General features: G+C 47.8%; 1 protein-coding gene across 1 annotated transcript in view; it reads left to right on the top strand.

Moving 5' to 3' along the window:
• The first annotated feature begins 315 nt into the window (after window positions 1–315).
• The window catches only part of HUNK (hormonally up-regulated Neu-associated kinase), a 73,154-nt gene continuing 52,740 nt past the window's right edge, over window positions 316–20,729 (top strand). Inside the window, exons 1-2 of the mRNA XM_077760191.1 lie at window positions 316–546; window positions 8,031–8,323. Coding sequence (XP_077616317.1) covers window positions 316–546; window positions 8,031–8,323 — 524 coding nt within the window. The remainder of the gene's footprint in view (window positions 547–8,030; window positions 8,324–20,729) is intronic.

The following is a 20,729-nucleotide window of genomic DNA, read 5'->3' as shown; positions in this document are numbered from 1 at the left end:
GCGCTCCCTGGCTCTGCGTCTTCTCACTCCTCTTGCACAAAACAGGCAGCTTCTGACAGCGAACTCTCCCTGAGGGTTCCCCTGGACCCTCCCGGCGCTAACACCCTTCCTGGGTGGCCTCGCGCCTTCCCCGACACGATTCGCCCTCCCTGTGTGGTTTGGAAAAGTGAGGACACTCCGGCTTAGAGAGGTCCAGGTTACCACGTGGCAGAGACGGGCTTCGGTGTCACGACTCCGGCCCCGGGCCCGCAGGCTTGGCCGCCAGGGTCCCACCGGCCACAGCGCGGAACCGCGGGGGTTAAAAGAGGAGCACCCATGAGGTGTGGCCCCAGCCCTCGGGGAAGCGACGCGGGCGCTTGGCTCCGCGTGTCTGTTCTGCAGGGTGAGGGCGCTGGTGAGGAGTGCGCGGTGCCCGGAAGGTCAGGGGGTCCGCTTGGGCTGCCGGAACCAGAGGCCACAGCCTGGGCCGTAAAGCACGGACACTTCCGGTCTCTCAGCCCTGCAGTCTGGACGTGCCAGGTCACGTGCCAGGAGGGCTGGTTGCTGGTGAGCCCTCCTCCTTTGTTTGTGGGTGGCTGTCATTTTGTGTGTCCTCATGGGCCTTTTCTTTGCCCTGTGCGCGTGCGGAGAGAGCGAGATCTCTGGTATCTCTAACTCTTTTTTTTTAAATCTTTATTTATGTTTGAAAGAGACAGAGAGAGAGAGAGACAGAGTGTGAGTGGGGGAGGGGCAGAGAGCGAGGGAGACACAGAATCCGAAGCAGCTCCAGGCTCTGAGCGGTCAGCACAGAGCCCATTGCGGGGCTTGAACCCACGGACCGTGAGATCATGACCTGAGCCGAAGTTGGACAGTTAACCCACTGAACCACCCAGGCGCCCCTCTTTGTCTTCTTATATGGGTACCAGTCCTATCAGATTAAGGCCCTACCCTTATTAAGGCCCTTATCATCTCATTTAAAATCATAATTACCTCCTAAAAGCCCTTTTCCCAAATATAGTCACCTTGAGGATGAGGACTTCAACATACAAATTTTGGAAGGGGGGGAAGGGGACGGAGGTGGGGACACAATTCAACCCATTGCGGATGGTGACCTTGAGCCACTCCAAAGGATCTGAGTTATCCCGGTGAAAGAGCCTGAAGACCCGTGTCTCTTCCATAGTTTACACTTGGCACGTGGGACAGTGTCAAGTACATTGTAGGTGCTTAATAAATGTTTGCTGAAGAAGAAAAGAGTCTTTTGAGTTTAACATTCATTATTTATTAAGAGACCAAAGCTGGGTGCCTGGGTGATTCAGTCAGCTAAGCGTCCAACTTTGGCTCAGGTCATGATCTCACGGTTCATGGGTTTGAGCCCCGCATCGGCCTCTGTGCTGACAGCTCGGAGCCTGGAGCCTGCTTTGGATTCTGTGTTTCCCTTTCTCTCTCATAACCCCCCCCCCCCCCATAGTGTGTGTGTGTATCTCTCAAAAAGAAATAAAAACATTAAACAATTTTTTAATTGGAAAAAAAAACACCAGAAACCAAAGCATTCTGAAAGAAAGCTCCCTTTTTTTGGCTGACTTCCATGCAACAAGAAAATTCATTTGGTCATAGCCTCTTACCCCTTGTACCTTCTGATTATTTGAAACAATTATGGTATAATGGCACTTTGATTAAACAAAGACTGAACTTTCAAAAAGGCGGCATACGCTGTAGAATTCTGGATAAGACATGTGGGACATACATGTGTGTGTTTGTGATGTTAAAGAGTTGGTCTGTGGTCGGCATTCTTTTTCTTAGTCATATGGAAGATCCGTTTTTACATCCTTCTTTTCATTTTAGAGATTGGACACATCTATGATTCTCAATGTGTTTGAGAGTAATGAATTTTAAAGGCAGTGGAGGGTGATGGAGGAGGAAGGGATGAATTTTAAATCCTGTTAACTCTGATCCTATGTAGACAGTCTCAACTAAGTCAATATTTAAAGAAGATGAGAGACTAGGCTGATATTAAACCACTTCCTTGGGATTTAAAAGCAGCTCTATTCCAGAGAGTTTGCGACACTGAAATGGGGCTCAGGCTTCTTTTCTAACCTGCCGGGGAGGGGGGTGCACTTTTTTTATTTTTCCGAGCTGAACTAAGCTGGAGTGCTTTTTCTCCCTCTCTTCAGGTTCCTAGTTGCTTCCGTGAATGTATAATGGTAATGCTGGTAAGAGCATCAATTTAAGGAGCACTAACTATGTGCCAGACATCGTACTGAGTACTTTATGCACATTGCCTTAGGTCCCAGTGTGTGTTGTGATGGGGTCAGATGCTTTTGTGTGTCTCTCATTCTGAGTAAAATTCACTGTTGGATTTTTTTTTTCTCCTAATACATGCCATTAAGCACGAATTCCTTTCTGCACCTCGTCCTTCTCCTGATGGATCGGGATCCCTGTGCATGTGCTCCCCCCTTTCCTGTGCTGGAGGGAGTGGTGCTCCTCTTCCACATGGAGCAGACTCCACCTCTTCCTTTTCTTCCTCAGGGTCTCCTTGCCCCCAGTCACCCCTGCTCTCCTGCATCTTTTATTCCCCACCCCGTAGATGCCACCTTACCATCTTAGATATACTCAGTGTTTTGCCCTTGGCGGATTTCCTTTTCTTTTTTAGGAGCTTAGCTAGATTTTTAAAATGTTTATTTATTTTGAGACAGAGAGAGAGAGGGAGGGAGGGAGAAAGAGAGATCACGAGAAGAGGAGGGGCAGAGAGAGAGGGAGAGAGAGAATCCCAAGTAGGCTCTGTGCCATCAGCACAGAACCCCACTCGGGGCTCGAACTCATGAACCGCGAGATCAGGACTTGATCCAAAATCAAGAGTCCAATGCTTAAGGGACTGAGCCACCCAAGCGCCTCAGGAGCCTAGCTATTTAAATTTTCCGATCTTATCCATCATTGGTAGGCATTTATTTTATTATTATTATTATTTATTTTGGTGGGAGCAGAGTGGGGTGGGGAAGAGGGTAGGAGTTGCCATGTTGTGAGAAATGCAATTTCATAATTAATGAGAGAAGTTGGTGAAGAATGTTTCACCTGTGGTTCGCTGGCGCCATGCTAGGCTCGCTTGAATTCTGCACCACCGGAAGACTTGGCTACTCTTCTTGGAGACGTGGTGGCAATCTTTGAATGGATTCTTCTGTAACATTTCGGGAAGCTTTGCAATTTGAGTCTGTTGAAGAGCTGTTTGATTTGCCTTTCACAGCAGAATTGTTTTTCTTGATGTGCTCAGGGTAACATCCAGGCTTCCACACTCCCTTGACACCCCTCATCCCAGCCCCCCTTCTCCATTGGGATCCTTGGACTTGGTCCTCAGTGAGTCTGCACACATTTAATTTTTACTTTATAAAACTCGCCCGACTAAAGCAGTTTATCTTTTCAGCTAGAGATCCATCATCATGCCGAACTTCAACCCTGTAGAATCAGTGTGAGATCTACTCTGCCTGCAAATGTCTGATTACTGTCAAATTAAATTAGATGGCTCCCTTTGCTGATCATTGACTGCCTTTTCCTTAATTTCCCGTTCAGTGTTTCCCATTTTAGTTGTTACAGATGACGCTGATTAAACATTCCATTTTCAGTATTATCAAGGCAGAGTTGATAAGTGTAGGGGGGTGGATTGAAAAGCCCAGGGATGGGGGTGTGTGTGGAAGCGGCGAGGGGCATTGATGAGGCAGCTTACGGGCTCAGGGTCTTCACTGAGGGGCTCTCAGAAGCCATAGAATGTGGGAACCAAGATACCAAATGACAGCAGGGCATGCCTGGTATGCTAGCTTCCTGGGGCCGCTGTAACAAAGCATTACAAAGCTGGGGGCTTAAAACAACAGAAACTTATTCTCTCACAGTTCTGGAGACCGGAAGTCCAAAATCAATTTCATTGGACCAAAAAAGCAAGGTGTGGACAGGGCCGTGCTCCCCTCCATGAGTCTGGTGGCTGTGGCGTTCCTTGGCTTGTGGGCCATCACTGCCATCCCCCTCCTTCATGCAGACTTCTCCTATGTGCATTCGCGGGAACTCCCCTCCCACACCTCCTATTTTATAAGGATGCTTGTGCTGACATTTGGGGCCCACTCCGCTGGTCCAGGTAAATGAGAAGGACTCATCTCAGAGTCCTTCACTTTTTCCAAATAAGGCCACGTTCGCATGTTTTAGGAATTGGGATTTAAAGTCTTTGGGTGGCCGTTATATAATCTACTATAGGCAATTAAAGAGCGAAATAAGTTATCCTAATAATCATTGTATGCTCTGTTGAAAAAGGCAGATCATGTTACCGTGGGGCTTTCAGACTATTGTTTATTCATAGTACTTTTAAGAATTTCATTGCCAAAGGGTGTAATTTTTAAAACATTGCAACACAGACTCAAGCAAAGACAGAATCTGATTGTACTTTTCAGCATCCCCTTTCTCTCCACCTCCACAAGACAGGGACTATATACATGTATGTCTGTGTATATACATGCACACACATGCATGTATATGGGGTTGTCTGTATATGTATGTGTGTGCAAGTGCATGTATGTATACATATGTGTGTATGCTTGTGTGTATACTTTTGTCTTTATTTTTTGGTCACGAATGAGTACAGTTATTAAAGCTTTCAGACTAGTATTTAGTTGTTGGGGCCAAACTACAGCCTGAGTATAACTTTAACTTCTATGGGAAGACAGCATCAGCGTCACGTTAATCTGGGCTAGAGCAGGCCCCCAGCATATCTGGCCTTATTAGTTGGTTGTCCCTCTTAGTTATGTCTTTGGATTAAAGACCTGGAACCCTACCCCCACCATTAAAATGGGTGGAGGCATAGACTTCCAGTTATAAGATAAATAAGTCTTGGGCTGTAACATATGGCTGATGACTATAGTTAACAATACTGCATTGTATATCTACACGTTGCTGACAGAGAACATCTTAAAAGTTTATATCACAGGGGCGCCTAGGTGGTTCAGTCGGTTGAACCTCTGACTTCGGCTCAGATCATGATCTCATGGTTGAGAGTGTGTGAGTTCAAGCCCTGCATCAGGCTCTCTGCTGTCAGCATGGAGTCTGCTTTGGATCCTCTGTCCTTCCCTTTATCTGCCCCTCCCCCACTTGCTCTCACTCTCAAAAATAAATAAATGCTAAAAAAAAAAAAAGTTCATATCACATACACACACACACACAAGCTCACAAATTGTAACTATGTGTAGGGATGGATGTTCACTAAATTTTTCATAGTAATCATTTTGCGGTATACATACCACATCAAATCAGTATACGTTGTTAAAACTACTGTTATGTTATATGTCAATTTAAAAAATTTACTAAAATATAAGTGACACTCTGGCTCTCCAGAAGGAATAATAGATTAAGCGACTTACAACTATTTTTGTTTTTGTGGTTAAAAATAAAAAAGGGTTCGGTGATCTGCTCCGGCTGGTCCCCGGCTGTTTATGCGGTGCTATGTGTGATGGGGAGGAATGTGGTCCCTGCTCCGAGGGCCGCGTGCTTTGAATGGGACCTCGGATGGTGGCCGTGTGGAGAGCTGGAGGACCCTCTGGGAGGGAGGTGGGATTTGAGTTAGTGGCTCAAGGACTGGGGTGTTCGTTTGGGTGACCTTCATGCAAGCTTATTCAGGAGAGTGAGGAGACTGGCCCCCGGGGCCATCCCTGATGCTCTTTTATTTATTAAAAATATTTTTTAATGCTTATTTATTTTTGAGAGAGAGATTGAGAGAGAGACAGAGCATGAGTGGCAAGGGCAGAGAGAGAGACAGACAGACAGAATCAAAATCTGTAGCAGGCTCCAGGCTATGAGCTGTCAGCGCAGAGCCCAACGCAGGGCTCGAAATCATGAACCATGAAATCGTGACCTGAGCTGAAGTCTGACACCTAACTGACTGAGCCACCAGGCGCCCCTGATGCTATTTTAGATAAGGTTTTTCTCCTGGTTCAGGGAAATAGCATTTTCTTAGGGTTCTTGTGGACAGTTAGGGAATAACCTTTGCTTGCAGCATCTGACAAGATGGAGACGCTTGAGTGCTGGGCCAGGGAGTGTGCACCTCGCCTTGCAGGCAGCAGTGAGCCCCAGAGGGCGTTAAGCAAGAAATCAGAGTTCCAGACTGAGAGGCGGAGCCTAGAGTGACCTTAGGGGGCTGGGAAAAGAGGTAGGACATTGATGTCATAGTCCAGGTGACTGGTAGCCAGATTTTCAGTTAGTTTTTTTCTTTAATGTTTATTTGTTTGTTTTGTTTGGGGAGGGGGGTGTGAGAGAGCGGGACCGAGCAGGGGAGGGGCGGAGAGGGAGAGGGAGAGAATCTCAAGCAGGCTCCACGCTGTCAGTGCAGAGCCCCACATGGGTTTCAGTCCCTCAAACAGTGAGATCGTGACCTGGGATGAAATCAAGAGTTGGATGCTTAATCAGCTGAGCCACCCAGGTGCCCCTCATTTAGTTTTTTTTAATTTTTTTTAATGTTTTATTTTATTTCTAGGAGAGAGAGAGAGACAGCGTGAGCAGGGGAGGGTCAGAGAGAGAGGGAGTCACAGACTCTGAAACAGGCTCCAGGCTCTGAGCTGGCAGTCAGCACAGAGCCCGACGCGGGGCTCGAATCCACGAACCGCGAGATCATGACCTAAGCGAAAGTCGGACGCTCAACCGACTAAGCCACCCAGGTGCCCCAACCCCTCATTTAGTTTTAATCACAGACCTGTGTCAAGAAAGCAACGTTTGAGCAACTCACTGTAAATATTATCAATCATTTATTTATTTATAAGTTTATTATTTTGAGAGAGCGAGCAAGCACAGGGGAGGGGGCAGAGAGAAGGGGCAAGAGAATCCCAAGCAGGCCTCTCATTGTCAGCACAGAGCCGGATGTGGGGTTCCATCCCCCCCAAACCATGAGATCATGACCTGAGCCAAAAGCAAGAGTCAGATGCTTATCCTACTGAGCCACCCAGGTGCCTCGTAATCATTAATTTTTTTTATCTATATCAAAACTCAGTCCTAATATTGGGTATATCATAAAAGTTACAAAATATCACAAAACAGGAAGTAAGTAGAAATGGAAGACCCACTCTTCTTCATCCTGTGCCCGTGGCTCGAGAGCCTTGCCTCGCAATGTCCCTTGGGCTCTTTGAGTCACAGAGATGGTCCGTCTGGGGGCTGGGAGGCCGAGTCCTAAATGAGCCTAAACGAGCAGTGGTGTGGGAACAGAGAGGAAGGACAGGTGAGGAGGTGTCCGCAGAAGGAAGGGACATGACATCAGCGGCTGGCCTCCTAGCGAGAGGAGCGAGGACCCAAGACGGCAAAACCGGTGGTGTGTTTTTAGGGCCCGGTGAGCTGGTGAGCAGAGAGGAGAAAGCCGCCAAAGGGGAGGAGTGCAGACTCGGCCTGGAAAGACCGGCTGCGCCCCCTTCTCCCCTTCCCTGCCTTTGTGCGAGGCTGGAGGGCCTGTGCATGTGACATGTTGCTTGCGGGGGCAGGTGTCCGGTGGGTAGTTGGGATACAGTTGTGGAGCATTAACCGGCTGGACCCTGATGTAGGCGCCAAGGGCTGCCGAGTGCCCTAAGTCACAGGGGAGAGAGGAGGACGCTGTCTTGTGGCGGGAGGAAGGAGAGGGCATTGCACCCCTCACCTAGAGCCCAAGGTGAAGGCAGGTTGGACTCGGTCACAAGCGGAGGCCCAGGGGAACCCCGCCCCCGGAGGGATGCCGGCTCAGCCTGACAGGGAACCAGTAGAGGCCCTTGGCTGGACCGGAACTTGGCATTTCATGCCGTGGCAAACCAAGTTTGACATTGACTCTTCACAGAGCCTTCCAGATGACCGTTCAAGTTGCCTAAGTGAATTTCACTCTCCTCCTTAATAATCGGATCTGGTTCCTGATGTTACACTTTTTTTTCCCCCCTTGATGCTATTTTAAATGAGGGGATTTTCTCCTGGTACAGAGAAGGAGCTGTGTACTTGCCTAGGGTTCTTGCGAGAGGTCAGGGAATAACCTTTGCTCGCAATGTCTGCCAACAGCCGTGTTCTCGGTGTCTCCTCAGGTGGCCATAAAGGTCATTGACAAGAAGAGAGCCAAAAAGGACACTTATGTCACCAAAAACCTTCGGCGAGAGGGGCAGATTCAGCAGATGATCCGCCACCCCAACATCACCCAGCTCCTCGATATCTTGGAGACGGAAAATAGCTACTACCTGGTCATGGAGCTGTGTCCTGGGGGCAACCTGATGCACAAGATCTATGAGAAGAAGCGGCTGGAGGAGTCAGAGGCCCGCAGATACATCCGGCAGCTCATCTCTGCAGTGGAGCACCTGCACCGGGCCGGGGTGGTCCACAGGTAAGGGCCGCGCCGCTCTGGTGGTCACCGACGCTGTGCTGAAGGGACGGCACCGCGCCTCCGTGCACTCTGAGCGAGGCCGGACTGTTGCCGCACGCTTTACAATTTCTCTACATTTCCGTGTTGTGGAATTATCTTGTGAGCCGGCTCAGTGCCATCGTGGGGTGAAAAGAGTGACATCTGAAGCCAGAGTGCCAGGGTTTGCCTCCTGGCTCTATACCCTTTTGTAGTTGTGCGACCCTGGGCAAGTTACTGAGCCACTCTGAACTTCGGTCTCTTCTTCTGTAGAATGGGAATGGGAATGATCCTTATCTCAGCATGGTTGTTGTAAGGGTTAATCTATAGAATGCAAGGAGTTAATCTATGAAAGGTGCTTAGATCAGGGCTTGGGATGCACATGTAAGTGTTGGCTTTTCTTCCTGTTTGCAAAGTATAATGGTACCAGTTGCTCAGGAGTGTGAAAGAAGAGTCAATGTTAAGATGGCATGAGATTGTTTTTCAGCTGGTGCAACGGATGATGCTCTCGTTGTATTTGCTTTTCCTATGGTGGTTTTGAATCACCATTTATTTTATTTCATTTTTTATTATTTTTGAGAGAGAGACAGAGCACGAGCAGGGAGAGGCAGAGAGAGAGGGAGACACAGAATCCATAGCAAGCTCCAGGCTCTGAGCTGTCAGCACAGAGCCCGACCTGGGGCTCGAACTCATGAACTGCGAGATCATGACCTGAGCCGGAGTCAGATGCTCAACCGACTGAGCCACCCAGGTGCCCCTCGAATCACTGTTTAAATTGTGAATTTGCTCTTGAAAGTGAGGGGTGTTTCCCATAGGCCAGACCAACCTTGCAAATGATTATGAAAATCAAACTTTTCTTTAACAGTCTGTTCCCTCCCAAGGAGGAGCTCCACAAAGAAACGTGAGTGGAAATAGCATTCTTAGCAAGGGTGCCATTGGGGGTGGGGGCCTATTTTTAGCGCTATATTAAAATAAAATGAAAAAAAAAATTTAAAAGTGCCCTTTCTTACCCCCAAGGAAATGTTGACTTCACCAATAAATTCTTACATCTTCCTTCTTGAAAGTATACTCTGCTGAATTGCCTTCTCTGGACATTTCACATGAAAGGAGACAGTCTGTGGTCTTTTATGACTCGCTTCTTTGACATAGCATAATGTTTCCAAGACTCATCCCTGGTGTGCCAGCTATCGGTATTTCATTCCTTTTCATGGCCCAATCCTAGTCTGTTGTAGGGATAGATCACGTTCTGTGTGTCCATTCATCAGCGGATGGACATTTGGGCTGTTTCCACCTTTTGGCTGTTACAAACGTTCATGTGCAAGTTAGAGCACAAGCAAGGTAGAGCAAGTTAGAGGTGTTTTCACTTCTGGAGAATTCTGCTTGTAGCAGAGGGACTGCTAGGTCATTTGTTAAGTCTATATTTGACCTTTTGCGTAGACACACACACATATATTTTTTTAAGTTTACTTATGTATTTTGAGGAAAGAGAGAGAGTCTGAGCATGCACGAGCAGGAGAAGGGCAGAGAGAAGGGGGGAGAGAGAGGAAACCCCAGGCAGGCTCCACACTGTCAGCACAGAGCCCGACAGGGGGCTCAGACTCATGAACCGTGAGATCATGTCCTGAGCTGAGAGAGATGGAGACTCAGACGCTTAACCAGCGGAGCCAGCCGGGTGCCCCCCGTAGACACATATTTCTAAAAATTCAGCTTCTAATGGTGTGTTTTATGTGTTTGAAAGCCATTCAAATTCTGGTCAGTGAAAAAAAGCAGCCCTAAGCCTTTAATTAATGGAACTTGAGGGCTTTCAAGGTGAAGAAGGCCTTTCCTTACTAATGGGATGGGATGCTGTACCCCGATGTACTTCCGCCTACGGACACGGCGAGGGAGGCCCCCTGGCTCAGAGCTGTGCCAGGGCCTTGGCCGGGCACCACTCGGGCGCTCGTTTCCTCCCTGAGGTGAGCATGTCTCCATGTGCATGTTTCTTAGTCACACGTGTGGTCATGAAATCACACGTCATTAGAATTCTGAAGTATTGGGGCTCCTGGGTGGCTCAGTCGGTTAAGCAGCCAACTTCAGCTCAGGTCATGATCTCACAGTTCATGGGTTCGAGCCCCATGTCGGGCTCTGTGCTGACAGCTCAGAGCCTGGAGCCTGCTTCAGATTCTGTGTCTCCCTCTCTCTCTGACCCTCTCCTGCTCATGCTGTCTCTCTCTCTCTCTCTCTCTCTCAGAAATAAATAAAACATTAAAAAAATTTTTAAAGAAAAAAAGAACTCTCTTGAGTTTCGATCAGCAGGGAAGGGAACATTCAGAAATTTTAAGGGAACCACACCATTTGCGGCTCTTTCCAACAATCCCGTGTCGCAGCTCTGCCACTGTAGGAGAATGATGCTCAGGAGTGTGCCTGGTTCTGTCTTTGTTTGTTAAGCTGACAAAGGCAGAGACCCCACGAACAAATCAGCTCGGGTTACTGACTCCGCCGGTCACAGCGGAAAATAGAACTGGGGACTGAGCATTCTGCAGGCCTCGGGGTGTTAGCACAGGGGTGTCAAAAACCGGACAATCGCCCAGCTCGCCCAGCTCGGCAGGGTCCTCAGGACAACAAAGGGGAAATCAAGGGGATGCTCACCCGCCTCTCCCACGGAAAATTCCCCACAACCCTTTCCAAGTCATTTTCACAAATTCCAATCCCTCTCGGCACAATTACTGTCAGGACGTCAGAGGAATGAATTTAATCGTGTTTTGATAGCCAAGACGGCGCGCTCCCCTTCCTCTGATCTCCGGCGTCCTTCTTCTTTCTCTGTCCATGGAAAGTTGTTCATAAGCCCGCGGTGGCAGAGGCTCGGATCTTTCGAAGTTAGGGAAGATTGGAAACAGAAGTGGTGTTGGGAAGGGGTCTCTGTTTTTCTCTCTAGCAATCATGTTACTGAGGGCCAGTGTGCACAGATGTAGGTGGTGGAGACATCACAGGCACGTGTTTGCTCAGGAGAAACTCTGGGGCTGACTTTAGCCGAATGTCTTGACTTTCCCAAATTCTATACCGCTAACAGCACACGTGACCCAGCTCGCCGCTGGCATCGTCTGTACCATAGTCCTTCCCCATGGTGGCAGGTTGTCTCCTGTATGCTGCAAAGAAGAAATGAATTTCTTCTTCTTTTTTTCTTTCTTTTTTTAATCGACCAGATTTTTTTTTTATTGACCACATTTTATTATTTTTTTAAAAATATAATTTATTGTCAAGTTAGCTAACATACAGCGTAGCCAGTGCGCTCTTGGTTTTGGGAGTAGATTTCCGTGACTCGTCACTTATGTACAACACCCAGTGCTCGTCCCCAAAAGGGCCCTCCTCAGTGTCCATCCCCCATTTTCCCCTCTTCCCTGCCCCCCCCATCAACCCTCAGTTTGTTGCCTCCCTCTCGGTTTGAAACTGTTACTTCATAAATTATTTTGAAGTTAGATTTTTCTTTTTTTTTTTTTTAGTCTTTGTTTTGAGTGACAGAGACAGAGAGCGAGCAGGGGAGGGTCAGAAAGAGAGGGAGACACAGAATCCAAAGCAGGCTCCAGGCTCTGAGCGGTGAGCACAGAGCCTGATGCGGGGCTCGAACTCACAAACCGTGAAATCATGACCTGAGCCGAAGTCGGACGCTCAACCGACTGAGCCACCCAGGTGCCCCTGAAGTTAGATTTTTCAAATGAGTAAGAGAGTATGGTATTTCAGAGATGCCCAGGGAGTCCCTCATGGGAAGATTTCTGAGCAAATGGGCTGAATCATCCCCCAAAAGATTCTGGTGGCTGCGCATCTACGGTGATTTAAAGGGCTTTTGGCTCGTGTGTTAGAGGACTCTCTAACTTCACAGTTCTGATTAGCCTGATACTATATCCTTGTATTCTCATCATCTTAACGCTTTGCAGAGCCCTCGTTTCCTGTGGTATGAAATCTAAATATTTAATTATCTACTTGTAACTACTGAAATCTCCCTTACAGGAAGGAAATCTTTAAACATCACGTAAATATTGTAAGCAGAAAAGAGAAAAGGAAACGAAAGCTCTACATAGCAAGATTCCCTTAGCTGGCAGGGAAATCCATTTTAAACTGGACTTGCAGGCATTTTTGTCTTTTGCTATAGTAGGGCTGTGGCTAATATTTACGAAACTGGAGTATGGTCTGATTTCTTCATCAGTCCATGTTAGCATTGCCTGAGATACTCCACGCTTAAAATATGATGATTTTTTTTTCCCTTTCTCTCAAACATGCTCACCCAGCACGATGCCAGAACCTGATGGTTTCCCTATTGTATACTGAGCATTGACTCTTAACATCAGTCCACGAAAAGTGTGATTCCACTGACAGGCTAATTTGAGATTCATCTTTTCATTCAAAATAACAAAGTCCAATCAAGCTGTGCAGACAAAACATCACAGGGTAACACAATACCCCCATCCCAGAGCAGGAAGCGACGAGCCAAGGACCCCACAGGACTGGGACAGAGTGACACATGATCAAAGGGAGTGCAAGCCTGAGTTTGGATGCTCGTCGGCACTGCCGCTCCCAGGGCCATGACCTGACTCGTTCGTCAATATCGGGAACGGGCCCTCTGCTCAAAGGAATGCGGTGGAAGAGAAGGGACACTTCTTTGTTCTCTCGGGCCTGACAAGAAGCAGGCACACCACGAACTGGTGGGGTATCAAGTTCTTTCACCTTTCGGGTTTTCTTGGAGGGGGAGGGCGGCCACGGTGGATGAGGAGGGGTGATGTCTGCTCACATTCAGGCACTGTGTGGGATCCCAGGGCCTTCTGCTGAGAGACCGCACACATCTGGAGGCGCTGGTTACATTTAGCAAAGGTTTTGTGTTTAGCTGGGTCTAAAAAATCTGATGGAAAACACGAGATTTCACGAAGCTCTAACGCAGCAACTTTATGGAGCGGGGCGTACGGTGGTCAGTGGTGTTGATTCTGAAGCCTGACCGGCTGCATCCACATGCCGGCTCTGCCGCTTAAAAGGCTCACTGGGCAAGTCCCTCAGGCTTGTGTGCCTGTCTACACCATAGGGATAATCCATCATCCACTTCATGGGGTTGTTGTGAGGATTAAAGGAGTTCATTCATGTTAAGTATTAGGATTGAGGCAGTAAGTACAGAGTACGTGTTTGCTCTCATTTGTAGTGAGCCCACCTCATTGATTTTGTATGTGCAAAACTGAGGCCCAGCACTCTGTGTGCTCAAGACTCCTGCATGTTCTGTGCCTGTTGTCTTGCTCATCCTTTAGGTCCTTGCTCTAAGATCGCCTCCTCCAGGAGGCCCTCCAGGCTAGGTCCCCTGGTCATACACCCACACTGCATTTCTACTTTGCTTTTCAAACACTTTTCCCACGCTAGCTTTCTTGTTTGATACCTGTTTTCTGCACAGGCCACAAGTAGCCCAGCATGCAGCCCAGTAAACAGACAGCAAGACTCCGTTGAATGAAGGAAGGGAAGCTGAATGACTACAGCTAATGTCAGTGTCAGAGTTAGCACTGGGATGGAAGCTTTCTGGTAGCCAGTTCCCTGTTTGTTCTGGAATGTTCCATATGGTCCCTAGAATTTCAAAGGAGTTTCCAGGCGCCTGGGTGGCTTGGTTGGTTAAATGCCCCAACTCTTGGGTTTTGGTTCATTGCAGAGCCTCCTTGGGATTCTCTCTCTCGGCCCCTCCCCTGCTCGTTCTCTCCCTCTCTCTCTCAAAAATAAGCAAACTTAAAAAAAAGACCAAAAAAATAAAGGAGTTTCTTCATTGACTCAGTACCAGTTTGCTTATTTTTCAGGTCCCAATTTGTCGAGTACCATCTTTTTAGTGAGCGAATAACTCTTTCACTTTATAAATAGTTCGTATCTGGAGCATTGTAGGAATTTAATAAAGGGTTCATTTTGAATAAATAAATCAGGTACATGCTTCACAAATTATTCTTGTGTTTTATCAGAATGCCCATATTGTAAGTAAATCAGGGATTAAAAAATAATTTGCTTTTAATACAGTGCTTTTGAAGATAAAACTAACCCAAAAACCCCTGTTTCCTGCAAAATGCCGATGGCCTTGGGGAGTTAAGTGCTTTTCTTGGATGCTTTATTCTTAGCTTATTGCTAAAATCCATCTCCACAGGTACCAATTTCTTCTCCAGACCTAATCCTGTTCTGAATTTGCTCAGGCCACCCCCTGGGCTCTTTCTCTCTGACCTTTCATTTGAGGGCTAATGGCCCCCAAGGCTGTTTGCTTATCACCCAATTAATCACCTTTTTTAGTCTTTTCCGGGCTCTCCTCCACTTGGTCTTCACATCTTTATCATTCCTGGGAGTGGCCACAAAACACGGGCTCTTTTTCCCACCCCCTCCGGCTAAGGGCCCTGCCAGGCAGCCACTCGCCGTTTTCAAACCAGAATCAGACGCTCAGAGTTTAAACTACTTGCCCAGGGCCCCGGGCCCCCAGCCGCCAGGTCTGGCTGAGATGTGCTCAGTGCCTCCGCCCCGGCTCCTCCGGCTCTGCTCTCGCTGCCCCCTGCCCAGGTGCCTTGCGCTCAGTTCTACACGTCCATCTTCTGTCTCGCCCCAAGTGGCACCCGGGGGTCCCTGTGACTTGGTCTTAAGTTTGTTAGGGGCCCAACCTTTGACCTGACTGGCTGGAAAGGGCTTTGGGGAGGTCCCGGGAGAGCCTCTGCCTTCACTCCCATCCCAGTGTTCTGGGTGTGTTTGTGTGTGTGTGTGTGTGCGCGCGCGCACCTACATGCTAGCTTACATACACACATGAACGCATGCACACATGAGTGCGCACACATGCACGCAACACCACACACAAGCCCTCACGGCTGCCCACATGGCATACATGCACGCCTACGGACACAGGTGTGCACACACACATATACACACATGCCTACACACGGCACACATGCACGCACATGCACCCCTATACACACATGCCCGCCCACATGCATGCCTACACACACATGCATGCCCACACACACAGCGCTCACCCACACACACACGTGCACACATGCACACGCATGCAGCACACTTACCTGCCCATGCACTTGAGCAAACACACCCACCCACAGACACACTTACATGCACACGCATACGCCCACCCGCAGGCACACGCGTCCGCTCCCCCCTCCCCTCCTGGCTGCCTCTGCTCAGAAGGGCCCCAGCGGCTGTTTCTCCTTCCCTCACACGCGGAGTGCCAGGCCCTGTATGTTTGTTATGGCACCAGGGTCCTCCCCGAAGGGCACCCCTCTGTCTGCGAGGGCTGTGACTGGGCTTCTTGGCGCCTGGCCTCCAAACCTGGGGGATGACCATCGTTCCAGAAATGCAAGGAGAGTTGGGGTGAGTGGGTGGGTGCAGGGGGAAGGAGGGCGAGGGGTGCTCTCAGTAGCCTGTGGGTGGACCTTTAATTGTCAGTCATGGCCTGTTGGGGCTTGTTCTTTTGAAATAGACTAGAACAAAGGGCTGGCGATTAGGGCTCCCCTTGGGCCCTCTCAGTCTCCAGAGAAACACCCACCAGCCTCTCTGAGTCTCCCCCTTCCCCCGGCATAGTAGAGGCAGAGACCCAGGGTCAGGTCTGCAGAGCTCCGTGGCGATGACGCCCTTGCAAAGGCCCGGTTTCCAGAGAAGGGTCTGTGCCTGTGCTCTTGGTGGCCTTTGCTGGGCCGGGCTCACTCCTTTGTTCCCAAGACACACAGTCATTTCTTTTGGTAAATTCTCAAGACTCATGCACAACCCCCCCACAACCTGTCCAGGTAACATGATCCTTTGGTGCCCCCTTATATTAGGGCACACCCCATCCCCTCTCTTGCTCTTCCTAACTCCTCTTTGAAGCCCCTTTGGCCAAGGAAAAGCTGTCTTCAACTCCCCCCCTCCCAACCCCCGCCATCCAGGGACCCTTTTCTTTCCTTCTCTTTTTTTCTGAGTCTTCAGTTCACTCTGAACTTCCAGTTTGCCTGCCGCAGGGAGGAACCGCTCACACTGCAGGATTGTGGGAAGAGCCTTCCACTTCTCCGTCCCTTCCGTAAAGTGATGAATCCGATCAAGGGGCCTTAACTGCGGAACAGAGCATTGCCTCCGTCATCAAGTGCGAACCGTCAGCTCTCAGAATGTTCCTTCCCCTATGGCACATCTGACACTTAACAGAGCCAAATATTTTGTTCTCGGGGATGGAGCCTCATACAGGCACCATGCTTTTCACAGGGACCATGGGGAGGTTTTCCGGATAACAGAGTCCCACCGGTATTTTTTTTTTTTAAACGCAGCATAATATGCTAACACTAAAACCTTATGAATAGACTCATCCCTCTTTTATTCAAGAAGATGTCTCTCAATTTTGTGGCCTCCTGGGAATATTTGTGGTCTTGGGTCAGTTGTTGAAGAGTTTGGGCAAAGGGTCTGAGTGGTCCACTGTGCTGAATGGGGCTCATAGTCCATTTCAGGTTCTCAGGGTTCTCCGACCTGAACGTCTTGAGGGAGGCACATGTGTGTAGCTGTAACATTCCTAGTACTGATTTCCTGCGAAAGGAAAAAATATACAAAAACTGCTTTTAAGGAGTTAATAGATTTAATTTTTTAGAGCAGTTTTACGCTTACAGAAAAATGGTACTGAAACTGTAGAGTTCCCACATGCCTCCCCACCCCCCTTCCACCTTGTTTTCCTGGTTAATATCTTGTGATAGTGGGGCGCCTGGGTGGCTTAGTCGGTTAAGCGTCCGACTTTCCGACTTTCGCTTAGGTCATGATCTCGCGGTTTGTGGGTTCGAGCCCCGCGTCGGGCTCTGTGCTGACTGCCAGCTCGGAGCCTGGAGCCTGTTTCAGTCTGTGACTCCCTCTCTCTCTGACCCTCCCCTGCTCACGCTGTCTCTCTCTCCTAGAAATAAATAAAACATTAAAAAAAAAAAAAAATCTTGTGATAGTGTAGTACACTTGTTATAATTGATGAACCAATATTAATATATTATTATTAATGGAAGTCCATAGTTTATAGTAGGGCTCCCTCTGTGCTGTATAGTTCTGTGGATTTTGACAAACGCCTGATATCAGTATCATAGTAACTTCATCACCTATAAAAGTTATGGGCCACCTCTTCCTACTTTTCTACCTCCTTCAGGCAACCACAGATATTTTTACTGGTGCCATAGTTTAGCCTTTTCCAGACGGTCATATGGTTGGAATCACACAGTATGCAGCCTTTTTCAGATTGGTGTCTTTCACTTTGTAATAAGCATTTAGGTTCCTCCGTGGCTTTTCATGACTTGGTAGCTCATTTCTTCTTATTGCTGAATAACATTCCATTGNGGGGGGGGGGGGGGGGGGCAGGGTGCACAGTATGTTTACCCATTCCTCTACTGATGGACAGCTTGGTTGCTTCCAAGGTTCGGTAATTATGAATAAAGCTCCTATGAACATTCGTGTCCATAAGTTTGTGATTCTTGGGGCCCTTGAGTGCCACAGCTGTTTGAGCATCCCAACTCTTGACTTCAGCTCAAGTCATGATTTCAGATTCACGAATCAAGCCCCACCTAGCTCCATGCTGAGCATGGAGTCTGCTTAAGATTTCCTCTTTTCACTCTCCCTCTCTAAAATTAAAAATATATATAAGTTTTTGACTATTTTGGGTAAATACCTATGCAAAAGCTACTTTTAAAAACATGATTTTCATGCCTTTTTTCCTGAACAGAAGGAAAATAGTCTCCCCCTCCTTCCAGATATATTTCAAGGCAAGGCAGGAGGTAGACATAGATGAAGCCAGAAGCTGTGGAATGTTCCTTTCGTTTGGGTAGATTAGGTACACTCATTTCCTGAACAGAGACTAATGTAGCTCACCTTTAGTCATGGAATGTTTAAGCAGTGAGACACATTTAGAAACATTGACAGAAGGGTAATAAATGGGTAAACAGCCTAGTAACAGATTTGTTCTGGACATTTGTCCCAAGGGCTGGGGTAGGTACCGTGGGATGCGGTGGGTAGAAATGAAAATTGATTTTATTTTCCTCACTTTGCCTAATAATTACATTTTATACTTCCTCCCCCGGTTTTATGACACTTTCCCTACTTCAAAAGTGGGCATTTTTTTCTCTTTTGCATTTTTTCTTATTTTTAGTCTTCCATTTATATCATTCTTCTCATCATTGTGGTTGTTCACTAGGCTTTTGTGGTCTCAGAATTATCCAGCTTAGCTTTAGAATTCCCGGCAGTTGCTTTCTTATACCTCACCTCTTTCAATTGTTTTTCTCCGTAGTGTATGTTCTGAACCAGATTTCTCCTTTAATGCCTTAGTGTGGCTTCCATTCTTTCCAGGGAAAGAGGTTTAATTTCGCTGGAAACAAACTGTGGCTTTCCTTTAGATTTAAATAGCACTGCTGCTTTATAATCAAGTTTGCACAGGATCACGGTTTTGGGCGATTGCTGGCCCCCTGTTCTGTGTGTGCGCACAGTTTTTTTGCAGTTACCGTACATGCTTGAATATAAGGTCAAATTGGATCATGTCCTACTCTTCAGAAAAGAGTAAGTGTCTAATTTTCAGCAACAAAGTACTAGCTGGAAAAGACACATTAACCTGGACTCACTTAGGACTTTGGGAGCTTTAGAAGTCACCTGAGGTGGGGCGCCTGGTTGGCTCAGTCCGTTAAGTGTCCGACTTCCGCTTAGGTCATGATCTTGTGGTTGGTGGGTTCAAGCCCTGCGTGGGGCTCTGTGCTGACAGCTCAGAGGCTGGAGCCTGTTTCAGATTCTGTTGTCTCCCTCTCTATCTGCCCCTCCCTTGCTCACACTCTGTCTCTCTCTGTCTCAAAAATAAACAAACATTAAAAAAAAAAGAAGTCATCCGAGGAAACAGAGAGAAAGGGAGGCAAGGGCATTTTACAACGGCTTTAATAATAACTTTTAGGGTTATAACCTCATAGTTGTAAGGGTTTGAGACAACTCTAAAAACAATTCACTGAGTTGTTAATTTATAGAAATTTTAAACGGGTGCTTATTATTTCACTGGCTGTGCTGAGACTACCACTCAGTATTCAAAACATCCAGTCTACTCTAAGATCATGCGACCCTGGTAACACTGAAGGAAGACTGTCATCCCAGTCCTGACTGTCAGGTTTCAATAAAATTGTTTCATAAGATGGGAGGGTATAAAAACAGTATTTCTGAAGTTAACATTATGTTATATGCTCTTAAATATGATGATGCAGCTTTGTAGATCAGTAGAATAGTCATTTGATAAATCCATTGCATGTTTAAAAATGACATTTTTGTGTTTTCCAAAACCCTTTATCTGAGGAACAGGGGCTTCCCATNCATGACCTGAGCCAAAGTCGGACACTTAACCAACTGAGCCACCCAGGCGCCCCTAAAAATTTTTTTAATGTATTTATTTTTGAGAAGGAGCGAGCATGAGTTGGGGAGGGGCAGAGACAGAAAAGAGAGAGACATAGAATCCGATGAAGGCTCCAGGCTCTGAGCTGTCAGCATAGAGCCCGACACGGGGCTCAAACCTGCAAACTATGAGATCATGACCTGAGCCAAAGTCAGACGCTTAACCAACAGAGCCACCCAGATGCCCCTTCATGGTAACTTAAAATGTTTTTTAATGTTTAGTTTTGAGAGAGAGAGCCAGAGCCAGAGCATGAGCAGGGGAGGAGCAGAGACAGTGGAGACACAGAATCAAAAGCAGGCTCTAGGCTCTGAGTTGTCAGCAAGAGCCCGACATGGGGCTGGAACCCATGAACCGTGAGATCATGGCCTGAGCTGAAGTTGGACGCTTCACCTTCTAAGCCACCCAGGCGCCCCTCCATGATACCTTCTAGAGGCTGACATAGGTTTTATATAGTCTGTGCATTGTTTCCACTGGATTGAAGCAAAAGAGTCCAGTTCTTCTGCCCGTTGGTGGGTGCATGTGGCTGGGGGGTTATCCATATGCCCTCGCTGAAGGTTTCAAAGCAGACTGTGCTTCTCATCCAAGTGTCCGGCCCTCAGGCTACCAGCCACCTTCCAGTTTTGTTTGTTTGTTTGTTTGTTTTAAATATTTTTATTTATTTCTAGGAGAGAGAGAGAGAGAAAGAGACAGCGTGAGCAGGGGAGGGTCAGAGAGAGAGGGAGATACAGATTCTGAAATAGGCTCCAGGCTCTGAGCTGGCAGTCAGCACAGAGCCCGACGTGCGGCTCGAACCCACGAACAGCGAGATCATGACCTAAGCGAAAGTCGGACGCTTAACCGACTAAGCCACCCAGGCGCCCCCCACCTTCCAGTTTTGAAAGATGTTGGATATTTACAGAACTCACCTTTTTTCCTCACTTGACTCCTTTTCTCCCATCTTGAAATGCTTCCCTTTCTAGTTCCTGTGACAACAGTGTCCCGGACTTTACCTCCCAGCTCCCTCCGCCAGTG

The sequence above is a fragment of the Crocuta crocuta genome, unplaced genomic scaffold, assembly GCF_008692635.1.
Source record: "Crocuta crocuta isolate KB4526 unplaced genomic scaffold, BGI_CrCroc_1.0 scaffold369, whole genome shotgun sequence".
In the NCBI taxonomy this organism is placed as follows: Eukaryota; Metazoa; Chordata; class Mammalia; order Carnivora; family Hyaenidae; genus Crocuta; species Crocuta crocuta.
This window is presented reverse-complemented; position numbering and strand designations above follow the sequence as displayed.